General features: G+C 40.4%; 1 protein-coding gene across 4 annotated transcripts in view; it reads right to left on the minus strand.

The window, feature by feature from the left end:
• The window catches only part of ARHGAP10 (Rho GTPase activating protein 10), a 280,920-nt gene that overhangs the window by 110,110 nt on the left and 152,101 nt on the right, over positions 1–18,709 (minus strand). For all 4 annotated transcript variants that reach the window (XM_056562829.1, XM_056562830.1, XM_056562831.1 and 1 more), the window contains exons 17-18: positions 12,448–12,553; positions 10,842–11,001 (exon numbers count right to left, since the gene is read on the minus strand). In XM_056562829.1, coding sequence (XP_056418804.1) covers positions 10,842–11,001; positions 12,448–12,553 — 266 coding nt within the window. The remainder of the gene's footprint in view (positions 1–10,841; positions 11,002–12,447; positions 12,554–18,709) is intronic.

Consider the following 18,709-nt stretch of genomic DNA (forward strand, 5'->3'; position numbering starts at 1 on the left):
CCCCTTTGACGATTGAGGTAATCCATCAGAGGGGTGAGAACGGTGATAACAATATGGGCTGTGTTCGTTGTGGAGATTGTGATGGGAGCATTCTTATTATATGTTGGGGGTGTATTCAGCGCAGGCTGCGGTCAGACAGCAAGATCTCATGAGAGTGCCGCCAGTCATTTAAATTAGTCAAAAGTGAATGCTCAACCAAGAAAATGTAGTTTTTGCCACATACATATATTTTTAAGTTAAATGGGAACTGTCAGGTACAAAAACTTTTGATATGTTGTAAAGCATGCAAAACCAATAGGTTTTGCAATTGCTTTCATTGGCTTTTTCAGTATGAAATACTGAAAATGTTCTAATCAAACAACTGCCCCCCTGCCTGTTTGGACACATACTAGTCCTGCTGTGTCCATGCATCATCCCCTATGTCATGGACACACTTCCTTGATTGACAGCAGTGAGCGCAGGGCTCACAGCTGGAGGAAAAATCCTACCACTGTCAGCTTGTGTCCCGCTGCTGTCAGTGAGGACAAGCTGGGAGTTGTAGTTTTGCTAATGCTAGGGGAGATGTGAGCAGACAGCATACTGAGGAGGGGGCGGAGACCTGCACAGTGAGGCCACACCCCCTCCCTTTGAGAGGAATTCAGACTAGTGAGCTAAATTAAAAGTGTAATAAAAAAAATTAATAAAGGTGCTAAACACAAAAATTTGATGTACATGGTCAGGATTAGGTACTGAGTGATACATTAAAAAATGTGTTGGATCTGATGGGTACGTTTTAACTAGTCTTTGCTATTAACTGCAGGGGTAATTTAGACATTTTAAATGAATAGTTTGCAATGACTAATGTGCCACTAGAACTGAAATATACTGTAGGTCTAGTACAGGACATGTATATAAAAACCAAGGCAGCCTTGAGAAGCAAGGTTTAAGATTCAATAGTGCATTTATTATAAATAATATATATCTAGATGATAGCATGTTATGTAAACACAACTGATAACTGTGCAGAATTAAACTTCACATGTAACAGTGTATATCCTGTTGTGTCTCACTGCTAAGATACCATACATTCAAAATATTTATCACTTGGGTTCAAAGAATTTGCCTGCTAAGCTGTTATTTTCTTTGCTGAAAATGTCTGCTCTTCTGCTAGGAAGTCATTTACTTCCTCATGGAACCACACTGCCCTCTTATGTGGAAACCTTAAGACAGATCAGCATTTAGAGAGGAGTCTTTCAATGAAAAAAGCCTCAAACTCTGGCTTTGACTCCCAATAGAATACAGAATTTTTTTTCACCCAGTCAACTAGTTTTCAAGAAGACAAGTAGTAACACAATATATATTAGTAACATACATCACTGTAATATATTATATATATATATATATATATATATATATATATATATATATACGGTATATAGGAATCAAACACATATGTATAATAGCACTTAAATGAAAAAGCAGCCATTTCATCTACTAGTTTTATACAATACTAGCTGAGTACCCGGTGTTGCCCGGTTTTTCCTTCCTATCCCTGTTGGGGAGGAAAATAAACAAAGGAGGAAGCTTTTGACTTCATATCCAGTCCTCATATATTCTAGTCATATCCCAACCCCATATCCCCGACCTGCTATCCCCGACCTGCTATCCCCGACCTGCTATCCCCGACCTGCTATCCCCGACCTCATATCTAGTCCTCATATCCCGTCCTCCCATCCCGACCCGTAATTTGTGTACCAGGTATTGAAATATCTAAAGCCGTACGGAAGTTATGTGGGAACATACATTTCCCATTGATTTGCATGGGACTTTAAACAAAAACCTTGACCCTCACAAATGGGGGTAGTTAAGGGTTTAACTGTCCTATATTAACTGTCCTATATTTTAAGTGGACATATAAGTAACATGTGACCAAGTATTATCGAAATATCTCCAGCCGTTTTGAAGTTATGCAGTAACATATATTTCCATAGACTTGTATGGGACTTTAAACATAAACCCCGCCCCTGGCAAATGGGGGGTGAGTAAGGGTTAAATCACCTATCCTATGTTTGTTGTTGACATATAAGTAGCATGTGTGCCAAGTTTCATGTTAATAACTTTAGCTGTTTGGAAGTTTTTATGGAACATACATACATACATACATACACACACACACACGTTGAGTTTTATATATATATATATAGATTAGAATCTATGGCAGTGATTATCAAACCTTGTGCAAAAGGAATAGTGGAGCACTGCCATAGATTGCTATAGCAACCAGACGATTGTTTTGTTCTCATTTGAAAAAAAAAATTTTTTTTAAAGGGGTAGTCCAGTGATGAAAAATGTATCCCCTAACCTAAGGATAGGTGATAAGTTTGAGATTGCGGGGGGTCCGACCACTGGGGCCCCCGGTGATCTCTCTGTACGGGGGCCAGGCTCTCTGGCCAGATAGCGGGTGCCGACCACCGCAAGAAGCGGCGGCAGACACGCCCCCTCAATACATCGCTATGGCAGAGCCGGAGATTGTCGAAGGCAGTGGGACCCCGTACAGGAGATCGCGGGGGGCCCCAGCGGTCGGACACCCCGCGATCTGCAACTTATCCCCTATCCTTAGGATAGGGGATAAGTTGCTCACCACTTATTCACCACTGGACTACGCCTTTAAAAAAGAAAGTTGGAATCTGATTGGTTGCTATGGACAACTGCTCCACTGTTTGATAAATCTCCCCCTATCTGTTTAATTGTAGGAATATACTGAGGATGGTGGGGGCACTCACCATTTTTTTTTTTCACGGTACGTGATCTTTAATATTCCTCATTGAAATCAATAGGAGATGGAAACTGCATGTTTTTCGGGCCAGTAAGTTAGCATAACATTAAAGGGGTTCTCCGGTGCTTAGATATCTTATCCCCTATCTAAAGGAAAGGGAATAAGATGCCTGATCGCGGGAGGCCCGCATCTGGGGACGCCCGCGATCATGCACGCGGCACCCCGTTTGTAATCAGTCCCCGAAGCATGTTCGCTCCGGGTCTGATTACGGGCGACTACAGGGCCGGCGGCATGTGACGTCACGCCTCCGCCCCCCGTGTGACGTCATGTTCCAAACCTCAATGCAAGCCGACGGGAGGGGGCGTGATAGCTATTGGCTGTCCGTGCATGCTGGGAGTTGTAGTTTTGCAACATCTGGAGGTCTGCAGGTTGGAGACCACTGCACTATATGTCTGTATTGGTTCCCTTTGCATTAAGCAGAAAGGGACCCACAGGAAGGTAATTATGGGCTGTGGACGTTTTATGCAGTATGTGAATGATGTAGGAAATACCTCACTGAATGCAACTCACACTGAATGCAAAATGCCAGCAGAAGTAATAAGGATTTCAACATGACATCTGTGCCAAAACCCTCATAAAATCCTGAATGTGGGATGTCTCTTTTTTTTAAAGGGAACAAAAAATAAAAAGCAAGTAGGACTGGGTTTATGGGGCGGCGTGGAATCATGAGGACCATGTGAGCATTGGAACAACGTCAAGGCATTGGCGATGCTTTTTAGTGCATTGTTTTAACCCAGTCTGGTCACTTAAATTTTTTTTTATTTTTAAATACATATACTTTTTAATTTTCTTTACAACATTATCAAATAATCAGACATAGAATTATAGACACAAGGAAGGTTTTAAGAATTAAAAGGGTTTTCCGGTTGATTTAAAAAACAAATGGTGGTTTAAATGAACAAAACCAACTATACTCACCTATATGAGTCCAGCACCAGTCCTCCCCTACTCCCTCTGGTTATTTCCACCATTGACCAGCTCTCCCGACTCTCTGGATTATGTTCTAAACACACTGCAGCCAGTAATGGAGGCTGCAGCATGTTCAGAACGTCATCAAGAGAGCGGGCTGTTGCTAGGTGAGTATATAGTAGTCGATTTTGTTATTTTAAACCCCAGCAGGCAGTCATTTGTTTTTTTAATTACAACAAAACACCACTTAAATGTACAATAATATAAGAAGAACACATTTACACGCACACACTTCTCTGTGACTTATAAATAGTTTAGGTATTGCTTTCCATACTTTCCTGATAACAATATGTCTCTTGTCTAGTCTGTTAGCCCTGGGCCATTGCCAGTAATGAAATATTTTCCTTCTACCAATGAAAATGGTTTCCCTGGCCCTCCCTTATGTCCTACTGTCACCTCACTTGACTTTTAATTTGTAGTGTGCTGTACACCTCTGGCAAGTAACTGATATCAGTGTAGAATTTTGTATAAACCCTATTTTACTACAGTCCTAAAAAATAAAAAAAAATGACGCATGTCCAAATAAAACGTAACACAGCTTATACATAATTTTAAGATGTTTTGTTTTTGTTTTTTAATTTTATCATCCATATTGTTAAATAATACAAAACTCTCAGGCCGGGTTCACACTGTGGAATCTCTGACCGGAATTCCTTTTTAGAATTTCTGTTGGAAATTCCCATGCAGCAGACTCCCATTGGTGGCAATGGGATTACGCTGCACAGTGCACACTACAGAATTTCAGCAGTGGACCTTCCGCCACTGAAATTTTACTGCCAATAGCATGAACCTGATTTAGTCAGGCAATCTTTTTGCCCAGAGACTCCGTAGTAAAAAACCCAGTCTTAAAGTATTCATTCTCACCACTATGCCTAAAACCAAGCTGAGCATTTTTGTTCTGTGTATAATAAGGAAGAGGCTGTTGGAAAATGACGTATACAGTATTACAGCAAGAGGTGACAACAGTAGATTCTGTCTATTATTGTCTGTGTTTATGGGGATAGTTGTAAAGGAGCTCTCTAAAAGCTGTTAAAACAGCTCAGGCAGGATGGATGCCACCAAAATAGTTTCAGTAATAATTAAATTTAGAACACAAATCCGAAAATAAAAAAAAAACAAAGAAAATATTTCAGTATCTGGTTTAATCAGTAAAAACAAGAAAAAGAAAATCAAGGCAACACATTTTCTTTAACTTCTTCCCCCAGCTGCATTATGGGCCTAAATGCCAAAGTTTTTTTTATTTGTTTTTCTCTATAATTATCTTCCAAAAGCCATAACATTTTTACTTCTCTGTCAACATAGCCATATAAGAGGCTTGTTTTTTTTTGTGGGGAAAATTGTACCTTTTAAGGTCACCATTAGAGATGAGCGAAGTTACAGTGATTGGATTCGTCACAAACTTCTGGGCTCGGCAGTTGATGACTTTAGTCTGCATAAATGAGTTCAGCTTTCAGGTGCTCCGGTGGGCTGGAGACTCTCTCCTAGGACTGTATCCACCTTTTCCAGCCCACCGGAGCACCTGAAAACTGAACTAGTTTATGCAGGCTAAAGACATCAACTACCGAGCCGAGAAGTTCGTGACGAATCAAATTACTGTAAATTTGCTGATTTCTAGTCAATTTTATTTTACTGGTTAATCTTTATAAATTTTTTTTAGGAGGAGAAATGGGAAAAATGCTTTTTGAATGTACACTGTACACCCTACAGTATAAATAACAATATAGATTTATTCTGTTGGTCAGGACAATTACAGCGATACTAAGGTCCCCCTCTTCCAGCGCTGACTTGCGGAATGCCGGCTGGATTTAAATATTCATAAGCGCTGGTCATGTGAGCGCTCGTGCCTATTTAAATCCAGCCAGCGGGCCAGCCTCCAGAGCGCAAGTCAGCGCTGGAAGAGGGGGATCTTCGGAGGAGCGTGGCTCTGGGCTGCAGGCAGGTATAGCAGTCCGAGACCCCGCATCGGTCTCCTGTTCACCTGCACTATAACCCGGTGTATTGGGTTATAGTGTGAGTGAACGGGCGACCGTGTTCCTTTAAACGGGTACTCCACTGGAAAACATTTTTTTTAAATCAACTGGTGCCAGAAAGTTAAACAGATTAGTAAATTATTTCTATTTAAAAATCTTAACCCTTCCAGTACTTATCAGCTGCTGCATGTTCCAGGGTAAGTTCTTTTCTTTTTGACTTTCCTTTCTGTCTGACCATAGTGCTCTCTGCTGTCATGTCTGTCCATGTCAGGAACTGTCCAGAGCAGGAGAGGTTTGCTATGGGGATTTGCTCCTGCTCTGGACAGTTCCTGACATGGACAGACATGACAGCAGAGAGCACTATGGTCAGACAGAAAGGAAAGTCAAAAAGAAAAGAACTTACCCTGGAACATGCAGCAGCAGATAAGTACTGGAAGGGTTAAGATTTTTTAAATAGAACTAATTTATTAATCTGTTTAACTTTCTGGCACCAGTTTTTTGTGAATGCGATGTGACCAAAAAGTTGCAAATCTGGATTTTTTTTTTTTTTAAATGTTAGCGCTGTTCACTGTACAGGGTCATTAACATCGGGAGGTGGCCCGCAGCCACCTCCTGATGCCTTTGCAGGGGCTGCCTCGGTAGCTGAAGTGTGTGCCGCACACAGGCATGTGACCCGAGCAGCGGGAGGCGCGGAGGAGTACACACCTGTCTGCCTTCTTCTGCATCCGTGAAGTGTGGAGTCTATCATCATCTGTCCCTGTCTGCACTGGTAATAATATTAATTAGTCTCTCACCTTCAGTATGTAAAGGGGCAAAGCACTACAACAGTTGTAGTGCTTTGTCCCTTCGCATACTGGGGGTTATAGTGCTCTGTCTCTACATACTGGGGTTTATAGTTCTCTGTGTCTTTACATACTGGGGGTTAATGTGTTCTCTCTTTTTACATACTGGGGTTATAGTGCTCTGTCTTTCCATACTGGGGGTTGTAGTGCTCTGCCTCTTTCCATACTGGGGGTTGTAGTTCTTGGTGCATATTGGAGTTTGTAATACAGACTCTAAAATGTTAAGGGACTAAGTACTACAACCCTAAGTAAGTAAAAAGCATTACAAGCTCACAACCTCCAGGACGCAAGGCAAGAAGGTGCTACAAACACTTTGTTTCTTAATGGGGGTTGTAGTACATTGTTGCCTTGAATTCTTGAGGTTGTAGTACAAAACAGTAAATAGTAATAACTGTTAATTAACGTGAATAAGCCCCTCTTCTAATAAAAGTTTAAATCATCTCCCTTTTCTAATTTTTTTAAATAAAATAATGTAAAAAAATAAATAAAATAGACAAACATATTTGGTATCATTGCGTACGTAAATGTCCAAACTATTAAAATATAAGGCTAATTAAACCATATGGCTGATGGTGTAAACGTAAAAAAGTACCAGAATACAGAATTGCACATTCTTGGTAGTCATTTGAATATTTACAAGGTGGGCAGGCATATGGGGGCAGAGGAAGGGATGCTCTGTGTGCCAGCTCTAGTCTCCTTTGTTTAAAGAGGAAAATAAACATATTAGCAGCCTAATAAAAGGACCACAAATCGGAGTAAGAGTAACTTATACCTCATTTTACTCAGGTTCACCCACACTATAACCACGTGTAATAGATTTAGTGCAAGTAAACCAGCTGTCAGATTACCTTTAAAATAAAATGTATTACCTAGATTTATTTAGATTTAATAATTTGTGCCAGATACTGAGGCATGTCCTTTTTTTTTCTTATCTATTTTTATTTTGTGATTGTAAATTTATTTTTATTCCATTTTTTTCTACAATACTATGGGGACAGTCATCTTGCCTAAACGGTTTTTAACTTCATTCAGACATATACCTTACAGCAAGCCCCATGGACATAGGCACATAAGACTGGCCTCACACTCTATGAATGGGAGGGTGATCTAAATATGCTCTGTGATTTGTGCAGTGGTCATTCTGTGGGGGGTGGGAGGCTGAGCTCTAAGCGTTATCTATTGTGAATATATGCCTTATCTATTTACGTGTCACCTCTCACTGTAATCCAGTTTATGATAAGAAGAATACAGCTGGAAAGGGAGCTGTACAAAACAAGTCTCAGCTTAATGTTAGGTCTAGTAGCCAGACTGAAAAATGCTAGATTTTAGGACTATTTTATAATGGATAATAAAATGAAAAATTTGAAACTAACATGACTAAAAATTCCTATAAAAATAAGTTTAATATAATAAAATGAATTTAAGCAATATGTCATTTTCTGTTGACGCATTACCTTATCATTGTTTACCATATCCCTAAGCTATATACATACAGTCATGGCCGTAAAAGTTGGCACCCCTGAAATGTTTCAACAAAATTAAGTATTTCTCACAGAAAAGGATTGCAGTAACACATGTTTTGCTATACACATGTTTATTCCCTTTGTGTGTATTCCCTTAGTGTGCCACACTAAGCAAGGACAACAGAAAGTGGAGAAGAGAACTGTCTGGGGACTTGAGTAGAGATGAGCGAACTTACAGTAAATTCGATTCGTCACAAACTTCTCGGCTCGGCAGTTGATGACTTTTCCTGCATAAATTAGTTCAGCTTTCAGGTGCTCCGGTGGGCAGGAAAAGGTGGATACAGTCCTAGGAGACTCCTAGGAGACTCTTTTCTAGGAATGTATCCACCTTTTCCAGCCCACCGGAGCACCTGAAGGCTGAACTAATTTACGCAGGATGAGACATCAACTGCCGAGCCGAGAAGTTCTTGACAAATCGAATTTACAGTAAGTTCGCTCATGTCTAGACTTGAGAACCAAAATTGTGAAAAAATATCAACAATCTCAAGGTTACAAGTCCATCTCCAGAGATCTAGATTTGCCTTTGTTCACAGTGCGCAACATTATCAAGAAGTTTGCAACCCATGGCACTGTAGCTAATCTCCCTGGGCGTGGACGGAAGAGAAAAATTGATGAAAGGTGTCAACGCCGGATAGTCCGGAGGGTGGATAAGCAACCCCAAACAAGTTCCAAAGATATTCAAGCTGTCCTGCAGGCTCAGGGAGCATCAGTGTTAGCCAACATTTAAAAGAAATTAAACGCTAAGCAGGAGATCCAGGAGGACCCTACTGCTGACACAGAGACAGAAAAAAGCAAGACTACATTTTGGCAAAATGAACTTGAGCCAGACAATATCCTTCTGGGAAAATGTCTTGTGGACAGATGAGACCAAGATAGAGCTTTTTGGTAAAGCACATAATTCTATTGCTTACCGAAAACGGAATGAGGCCTCCAAAGAAAAGAACACAGTACCTACAGTGAAATATGGTGGAGGTTCAATGATGTTTTGAGGTTGTTTTGCTGCCTCTGGCACTAGTTGCCTTGAATGTGTGCAAGGCGTCATGAAATCTGAGGATTACCAACGGATTTTGGGTCACACTCTACAGCCCATTGTCTGAAAGCTGGGTTTGCATCCCAGATCTTGGGTCTTGCAGCAGGACAATGACCCCAAACATAAGTCAAAAAGCATCCAGAAATGGATGGCAACAAAGTGCTGGGGAGTACTGAAAAGACCAGCAATGAGTCCAGATCTAAATCCCATTGAACACCTGTGGAAAGATCTTAAAATTGCTGTTGGGAAAAGGCGCCCTTCCAATAAGAGAGACCTGGAGCAGTTTGCAAAGGAAGAGTGGTCCAACATTCCGGCTGAGAGGTGTAAGAAGCTTATTGATGGTTATGTGAAGCAACTGATTTCAGTTATTTTTTCCAAAGGGTGTGCAACCAAACATTAAGTTAAGGGTGCCAATAATTTTGTCCAGCCCATTTTTGGAGTTTGGTGTAACATTATGTCCAATTTGCTTTTTTTCCTCCCTTTTTTGGTTTAGTTCCAATACACACAATGGGAATAAACGTGTATAGCAAACATGTTTTACTGCAAACCTTTCCTGTGAGAAATACTTCATTTTCTTGAAAAAAATTCAGGGGTGCCAACATTTAAAGGGGTATTCCAGTGGTGAAAAACTTATCCCCTATCCTAAGGATAGGGGATAAGTTTGAGATGGCGGAGGGTCCAACCTCTGGGGCCCCCTCCGATCTCTCTGTACGGGGCCCCGACTCTCCGCCCAGATAGCGGGTGTCGACCCCCGCACGAAGCTGCGGCCAACACGCCCCCTCAATACATATCAATGGCAGAGCCGGAGATTGCCGAAGGCAGCGCTTCGGCTCTGCCATAGAGTTGTATTGAGGGGGGGTGTCGGCCGCCGCCTCTTGCGGAGGTCGACACACTCCCTTCCCGTGGGCTGTAGGGCTACCTACAGGAGATCGCGGTCGGACCCCCCGCGATCTTCAACTTATCCCCTATCCTTAAGATAGGGGATAAGTTGTTCACCACTGAGTCACCACTGGACTACTCCTTTAAGACCATGACTGTAAAATGCAGTCACAGATATGGAAGCGCATAGATAATATAGACTACCACATTTATTTACTTGTGCTAAAGATTTAGTACATAAAAAGTTCCTAGAAAGTTGGGGAACATTAGAGGAACTAGAGAGACTCTTAAACTGATTATTTTGTACTAACAAATACAATAAATAACAGGGGGAAAAAATGTTCAGAATAAGATATATACATCATGGAATGTTATCTGTCTAACTAGAGAAGAAGTGCAGACACCAATGTAATACAATGCCAGTTAATCTGATTCCATTGTGTAAAGAAGTAATTTTTTTAAATACATTTTTGGACAGGTTACCCATCTGCAATATTTGAACCTCCAAAAATATGATATTGGGCGACCAAAATCAATTGAGCACAATATTGTGACGTATGTGTGGTGTATGTTTTTCATTATATATAGATATTGTATGTGACTAGAAAGTTGCTAAGCGGCTTTTGCATGCTGTGAAAAAAAGAAAAAACTGCCAGTTGCAAATTTCTTCCAGTTTGGCTGCAAATTTTTTCTAGTGCATTAAAAAAAAATTGTGCAAAACTGCATTTATTTGATTTCAGGACATTTCTGCTACATGTACATGCAGCTTTAGTATAAAGGTAAAACTAAAACAAATATTTAGAAACACTCTACCTTTTCATGGTTTTCAATAAGTATTTCTACAACAATGTTCTGAAACTTCAGGTCCATGATGCCTGCTACCGTTTCTTCCTGAGGCCTCATTAGTGTTGGACCAAACACCACTCCCAAATTAGCTACGGTCATCAAATTCTTCTTGGCATTGGTAGAAACACTGGTAAAAGTCGAAAAAGGAAAATAATACAATAAAGGTGGATTATTGGCACTAGATTCTAACAGAAAAACTGGTAACACTTTTTGTTTTACTATTTCTTAAGTCTATCATGCTACTGTGACACTGCTTACTTTCCAAAAAAAGATACTATTCGTGGTAAGAATAAGTATTATGTATGCAGTCAGGCTTCCTTCACACTGCATTCTAATTAGTGATCAGAAGCCAAAATAGTTTCCTTTTTTCCTCCATTTTAGCAGAATAAGACAGGGTTTACATTCATTTGTTTTGAATAGGGCAGACAGAGGTACCAATAAACAAAAACCTGTTTATTACATGATTGTTTCACAAAATTTAAACTACTTATGCATCTTATGAGTACTATCTCAAAATACTCTTGTCAAGAGAGGCCAAAAGAGATTCCCACTGATTTCACATGGTGAAAAGATATGTTAGGTATTAAATCAGTCATCAAAGCTAAAATTTGGAATCATTTTTTTATTTACCGTACTTTTTGTTTTGAAAAGTACAGGAAGCTGTGAAAAAATACAAGGTTGGCGTGGTTGCACAGCCTCTGAATTACATCAAAGTGGTCTGACCAGATATAGTTATTACCGTATTTTTCGTCATATAAGACGCACCCAATTTTAAAGGAGGAAAATCTAGAATACAATGTAAAGTATAGGACAGTGATCTTCAACCAGCGGACCTCCAGATGTTGCAAAACTACAACTCCAGCATGCTGGGAGTTGTAGTTTTGCAACATCTGGAGGTCCGCTGGTTGAAGATCACTGGTATAGGAGGTAATACTCACGTGTCCTCGCCGCTCCAGACCCATCACCGCTACCCTGGATGTCTCCCTCCATCGCTGTCGCTGCGTCCCCGGGGTGTCCCGTCGCTCCGGAACGTCTCTGCTGCACGGTATCCTCGCTCTCCGTCGCCACCATCACGGCGCTAAGCACGCCGCTCCTATTGGATGACGGGACGGCGTGCACGACAACGTGATGACGACGAAGGAGAGTGCCGGCCATGCAGGGGATCCCGGCACAGAGCAGACACCGAGGAGGCAGGTAAGGTCCCGCCCGGTGCAGTTGGGTTAGTGTCACTTTCGCTTCAGACACGGCAATCAGCTTTGATCGCCGCGTCTGAAGGGTTAATACAGGGCATCACCGCGATCGGTGATGTCCTGTATTAGCCACGGGTCCCGGCTGTTGATGGCTGCAGGGACCGCCGCGACAGGACAAGGTTTTAATGTGTATTCGCCGTATAAGACGCACCAACTTTTCCCCCCCAGCCTTGGGGAAGAAAAAGTGCGTCTTATACGGCGAAAAATACGGTAATATGCCTTGACATTGGCCATAGACAGTTTTTTACTTTGTATAACTAGTTTACTAATACTCTATAAACAGCAGAAGTAAGAATACAAATGGAGAATTGAACAATGCTTACGTTGCCAGGTGCTGAATAAGAAGATGTAACATTTCTTGATTTTTCTCAGGAAGTTTGTAAACTAAAAAATGAATAGCATTCACTCGAGACTCAGGACTTCCGCATTCTGTGGAGGGAAAAGAAAATTGTATGAACATATATAAATACTTGTATATGTACACATAGGCCCAGATAGAGTGATTTTCCCACAGCCACCAATCACAGCTCAGCTTTCACTTTACCAGGACTTGTTAGCTGAGCTGTGATTGGTTGCTGTGGGAAAAATCACCATTTTTTCTCTCACATAGTTTGATATATCTGATCCATAGTCCCCTGCCTTTCTTGGTTTAATGGATAGCCCTCTCTTGGCCTTGTGTCCAAGACAATTAAGCCAGGTGTAGGGGACAGCTGTTGCCTACACCTCCAGGACACTTTCCCCATGCCTTGGCATGAAAGTTTTTTCTGCAGGGTTTCTTAGTGAAACTTTGTCAGTGATGAGGGAATTTGCATCCAGCAGTTTGGGCAGCATACATCTGAGCACTGTTTTCAGAACACTGCCAATCCATTGTTAAGTTTATGTCTGACATTGATTGGTTACTAGAGAGCATTACCTAGAAAATTCACTCATTTGGTTTGCTAGAGATCAGCACTGTGTGGAGTAGCTGACCACAGTAGGGAAGGTAGGATTTTCAAAGTGGCAAACTAATGTGGGTGCAGTAAATTGGGTTATTGCTTTAAATTCTCAAGTTTCAACATGTATTTTTTGCTAATATATCTGATGAAACAAGCAATGTCTGTGTGCGTTTGTGTTTTATCTCTGAAATATTAGCAATACCAAAAAGGTGCAGCGTCCTGCACCTGGAACTTGCATATTGTTGCTAGACACAAACATGAGAATGATAGTTATCGGCAAATATCGAACTTCTAGTAAGTTAACTAGCACTGTACAACATGCACTTGAAATAAGCCTAATGCAGGTGTGTTTTTATTAAATTGCAAAATAAGTAAGACAGGAAGATAAATCAAAATACTGGTTCAGACATAAAACTTATTATTCTATTCACATCTCTTCTTTGTTCTGCTGAAATCTATCCAGGTCAATAAGCAACATAATGTGATTATTAAAATGCCTAAGGTGCTAAGAAAGTATGTAAAACGCTTTCAAACAATATTTATTGCACAGACAACTCTAAAGGCATCTACCAAGCTCACAGTAAAGTATCATTTTTAGGTCACAAATTCTTGTTGCAGTTTTTACAAGAAACGGGACCACAAATGTATTTGGAAATTGGAAGCAGCTACTGTAATGTTTAAAAGGGAATTGAGGTATAAAAAAAACTTGACGTCTACTAAAACTGTACAATGCAAAGTAAAAATCCTCAATATAAATTGTATAAGCTGCACTCAGAAGCAGTATATGCTTGTAGTGAAAAAATATGAACAGATATGGGCGCTATCTAAGTGCTATCTAACTTATAGTTCGATATCCACACACCTATTCATGTTGTGCAGCAGGCACCACACTGTAGTACGCATGCAGGAGCAGTAGAGATGCTCCAAAAAAATTCCTGTGGCTGCCCAGCTGTCGAACCGCCGGCAACTAAGACTTAGGTGAGTGTACACATTAATGTTAGTGACTCACTGTTTAGTAGAAAGTTTCTTTCAGATTTATTCAAGTGTATTCAGGTTATTCATTGTCTCACAGGACATCAGGTTAGCAGCAATGCATCAAAGCAGCATAGGTGGAAACAAGCTCTGTGCTCCCTTCAGTCATGGCCCAACGTTTCAGGGGCAAGCCCCCTTAGTCATGCGCAGTAACTGACCGGAACATGAAAGTATAAATAGTAATCCTACAGCTGTGAATATTAACCCTTTCGTTAATTTGATACTATGCGCATAAATATTTATAAATCGGGCTCAGCTATAACATTACTATAGGAATCCATTAAAATTACAACATTCAGTCATACCTCTCGGTGTAAGTGTGTCAAGTTCTGTTATCCAGAACGTTTCCAGCTGTAGTAGCCGTTTGCAGTTTAAGTCTTCATTGGTCTGAATAGGGACCTGCTCTAACACTTGCCATCTAAGCTCTGAGATATGGTGTTCAGCCTCTTTAAAGTGCTGAGCTACGGTAGTTTCTCCATATTTTGTGGAAATGCTGTCCGATGTATCTTGAGTGGTTTTTTGTAAAATTTTTCTAATGGCCGATTTATGTTCAGTAATTCTAGTTTTTATATTTCTGGAAGTTTGACCAACATACCCTTTGCCGTACGGGCATTTTAACAAATAAACAACATTGTCGGAATTACATGTGTAAAAGCCTTTGCTTTTAATTTTATTGCCTTTACTTGGATGGGTGACATTGCTACCCTTGATGATATTATTACAATTGGAGCACGAGAGGCAGGGGTATGTACCATGTTTTTTTAGCAGCCAGAAAAGTCTGTCTGTCCTTTTTCTTTTTAACAATGTCACTCTTAATTGGTCTCCTATGGATTTACCTTTTTTATGTACATACATAGATAATGTGCTAAACAGATGTCCATATTTTTCATCATTTTTCAGTAGTCCCCAATATTTTTTAATTGTATTTTTCACCATCTTACTCCTTTTATCATATGTACCTACATATAGAATCTGTTTCTTATCCTTCTCTTTTTGACTGATCTGGTCCTAAGTTGTTCTCTTGTTAATTTCCTTACTTTTTCTTTCTCACTTTGGATTTTATATTGGTTGTATCCCTTCGATACAAACTTTTTGGCTATTTTCTCACAGTTTTTTTTTCATATTCTGTGTCTGTGCTTGTTATACGACAAGCTCTTCTAAACTGACTACGGGGTAAACTATTGAAAACATTAGGTGCATGGTAACTATTCTTATGTAGCATGTTGTTCCTATCCGTAGGTTTAGTGAATAGTGTAGTAGAAAAGCCTGTCCCAGTCTTTGTAACTTCTACATCTAAGAAGTGTATTTTAGACTTATCATAGGTAAGTGTAAATTTTACACTCTCATGTGCCTGATTTAATTGACAAACAAAACTTAGCAATGATTCTTCTGTGTCATGCCATAACATGAACACGTCGTCGACGTAGCGAACCCATGCCGATGACGTGTCCAACAATCCTGTGGAAAAAACATATTGATCTTCAAATTTAGACATGAATAAGTTAGCTAGAGATGGAGCCACTGAGGACCCCATTGAAACTCCATGTTTCTGGAGATAAAAATCAAATCTGAAAAAAATATTGTAAGTGCCATTTCTAATATTGTCATCAAAAAGGCTAGCATTCTATTACTCAAGGTGGGATTATTCGCTAAAACTTCTCTAATGCACTCAAATTCTTTGTCTTGAGGAATATTGGTGTATTGGCTTTGTACATCTAAAGTACATAAATAGGTGACATCCTGAATACTAGTTTTTTCCAAATGTGACAAAAAATCCGTAGTATTAAGTAAGCATCTAGGTAATTTTCTTACTTCTTTCTGTAAGTAACTGTCCACAAGGATCGCGAGAGGTTGCAACAAGGAGCCCGATCCGGATACGATCTGGCGACCCGGAGGCCTCTCGCGATCCTTGTGGAGTTTTGGTAGAGTGTACAGCACTGGAACTCTGGGATAGTCCACTGTAAGAGATTTGGCCAATTTTTCAGAAATAGTACCATCCTCCATATTCTGCCTAATATAAGCAACGACTGTTCTCTTAAACTCACAAGTAGGATCTTTTTTTAATTTCATATACACCTTATCATCTGATAGTTGGTTATAGATTTCTGTCATATAATATGACCTATTCATCACTACTATGGCCCCTCCCTTGTCCGCTCTCTTGATGACAAGGGAGGGGTCATTTCTAAGAGACTGCAGCGCTAAATATTCGGCTTTGTTCAGATTGACTTTATGAAAGGAGTATCCTGCCATTGGTTTTCTACTTCTTTAATTACTGTATTTTTAAATACCTCTAGACTGTCATTTATAGGAGGATCATAGGTGGAACTCCTTCTAAGGGAAATTGGAACATCATCACAACCTCTTCTATTACCTATTGTACGATTTATGTCAAACAGAAACATTTGCATCCGAACACTTCTACAGATACATCAGACAGAGTTTCCACAAAATATGGAGAAACTACTGTAGCTCGGCACTTTAAAGAGGCTGAACACCAAATCTCAGAGCTTAGATGGCAAGTGTTAGAGCAGGTCCCTATTCAGACCAATGAAGACTTAAACCGCAAATGACTACTACAGCGGGAAACGTTCTGGATAACAGAACTTGACACACTTACACCGAGAGGTATGAATGAATGTTGTAATTTTAATGTATTCCTATAGTAATGTTATAGCTGAACCCGATTTATAAATACTTATGCGCATAGTATCAAATTAACGAAAGGGTTAATATTCACAGCTGTAGGATTACTATTCATACGTTCATGTTCCGGTCAGTTACTGTGCATGACTAAGGGGGCTTGCCCCTGAAACGTTGGGCCATGACTGAAGGGAGCACAGAGCTTGTTTCCACCTATGCTGCTTTGATGCATTGCTGCTAACCTGATGTCCTGCGAGACAATGAATAACCTGAATACACTTGAATAAATCTGATAGAAACTTTCTACTAAACAGTGAGTCACTAACATTAATGTGTACACTCACCTAAGTCTTAGTTGCCAGCGTGTCAGCTGGAATTGTGCCCTATACACGTGTGTCTAATCATGAACTGTTGAACAGAGAGGCTGGAGCTCTGTTGTATGGGCGTTGTTCATAAACACAACGAATTGATATAACTCGGTTACTATTGTATATATTGGAACAGCTGTCGAACCGGTCATCTATCATGGTGGTGGTAGCAATGTGAACATCTGGAGGGGGAGCTGTAGAGCGCTTGTCCCCGTGTAAAAGACCTGCTGTCATGGTACCTCGGGATGGATTAATCTTTCTTTCAATGGAATCCAATGATGACATGATAGGGATATGATATACTCAATAATATATATTAGAAAATATAGACCATATATTTTCTAATAAATATTATCGATATCCCTCATCATTGGAAAGAAAGATTAATCCATGCCGAGGTACAATGACAGCAGGTCTTTTACACGGGGACAAGCGCTCTACAGCTCCCCCTCCAGATGTTCACAGCACTCAGGAGTAGAACATTGTGATTTTGACATATTAAGGATGTAGGATTAGCATTAAACTGTTGTTCCGCATAGTGACCCTGCAGTCTTTCTTCATGTATCTTGTCTGAACGCCAAAATACCTCTTTAAGGATGACTGTTCTAAAGTCTCCCACATTGCCACCATCAGAAACTAACACTAGTAAATATCTAGACCATGCTGTAATGCCTTATTATGTTGCCTGAAATCAGCTGACACTGTCACATAGCTGAATATATCACAACGATAAAACATCTCAAAATCTATAAATTATACCAAATCTGTATAGATTCAGGGTACATTCCCACGTATCAGGTTTGCTTTAAATTTCATGCTGCTTTATACTGCATCAAATCTGCAGCATCAAACCCTCAGCAAACACAGTACATGTGAATATACCCTCAATAAGGTCAATCTAATCTCACATTCTACCATTAAAAGCAAACTGAAGAAGAGGACATCATACCAAGCAAACGTTCGAGCCGTAACGTAAAGAATGAATCATATATTACAACAGTAAGAACCCGAGACAAGGGAAAAATGCGAACACACTCCGGGGACTGATTACAAACGGGGTGCCGCGTGCATGATCCCGGGGGTCCCCAGCGTCGGGACTCCCACGATCAGGCATCTTATCCCCTATCCTTTGGATAGGGGATAAGATGTTTAAGCACTGGAGAACCCCTTTAAGAGGGTTGTCCAGCATTACAAAATATGGCCTGCATTTTTCTCCCCCTGAAATAGTGCCTTGCCTGTCGATGAGCTGTGTTTAGGAGAAAACAGCTGGTTCTGGGAAAACCTAGCGAGGCTATCGCAGAATTCTGGCAGAAAATTATGATTTTGGCTATGAGGCGCACACCCGAGTATTGTGAACAAAAGCAGGCTTTATTAGTTCATAAAACATGCAGGATGAGTTGGACAACACGTTTCAAAGGTTTTCCTTCTTCAGGTCCTTTACATAACATACAGCATCATCATGTACATATACAGGAGTGTAAATTCAAAAATTGGCGGGAGTGTGGATCACGGGGTCAGGGGGGAGCTAAATCCCACCCATTATAACCATTCCATTATAATCAATGGGTAAAATTTCACAGTGTTACACCCACACAGTACTCAATCTC

The sequence above is a fragment of the Hyla sarda genome, chromosome 1 (genome assembly GCF_029499605.1).
Source record: "Hyla sarda isolate aHylSar1 chromosome 1, aHylSar1.hap1, whole genome shotgun sequence".
NCBI lineage: Eukaryota > Metazoa > Chordata > Amphibia > Anura > Hylidae > Hyla > Hyla sarda.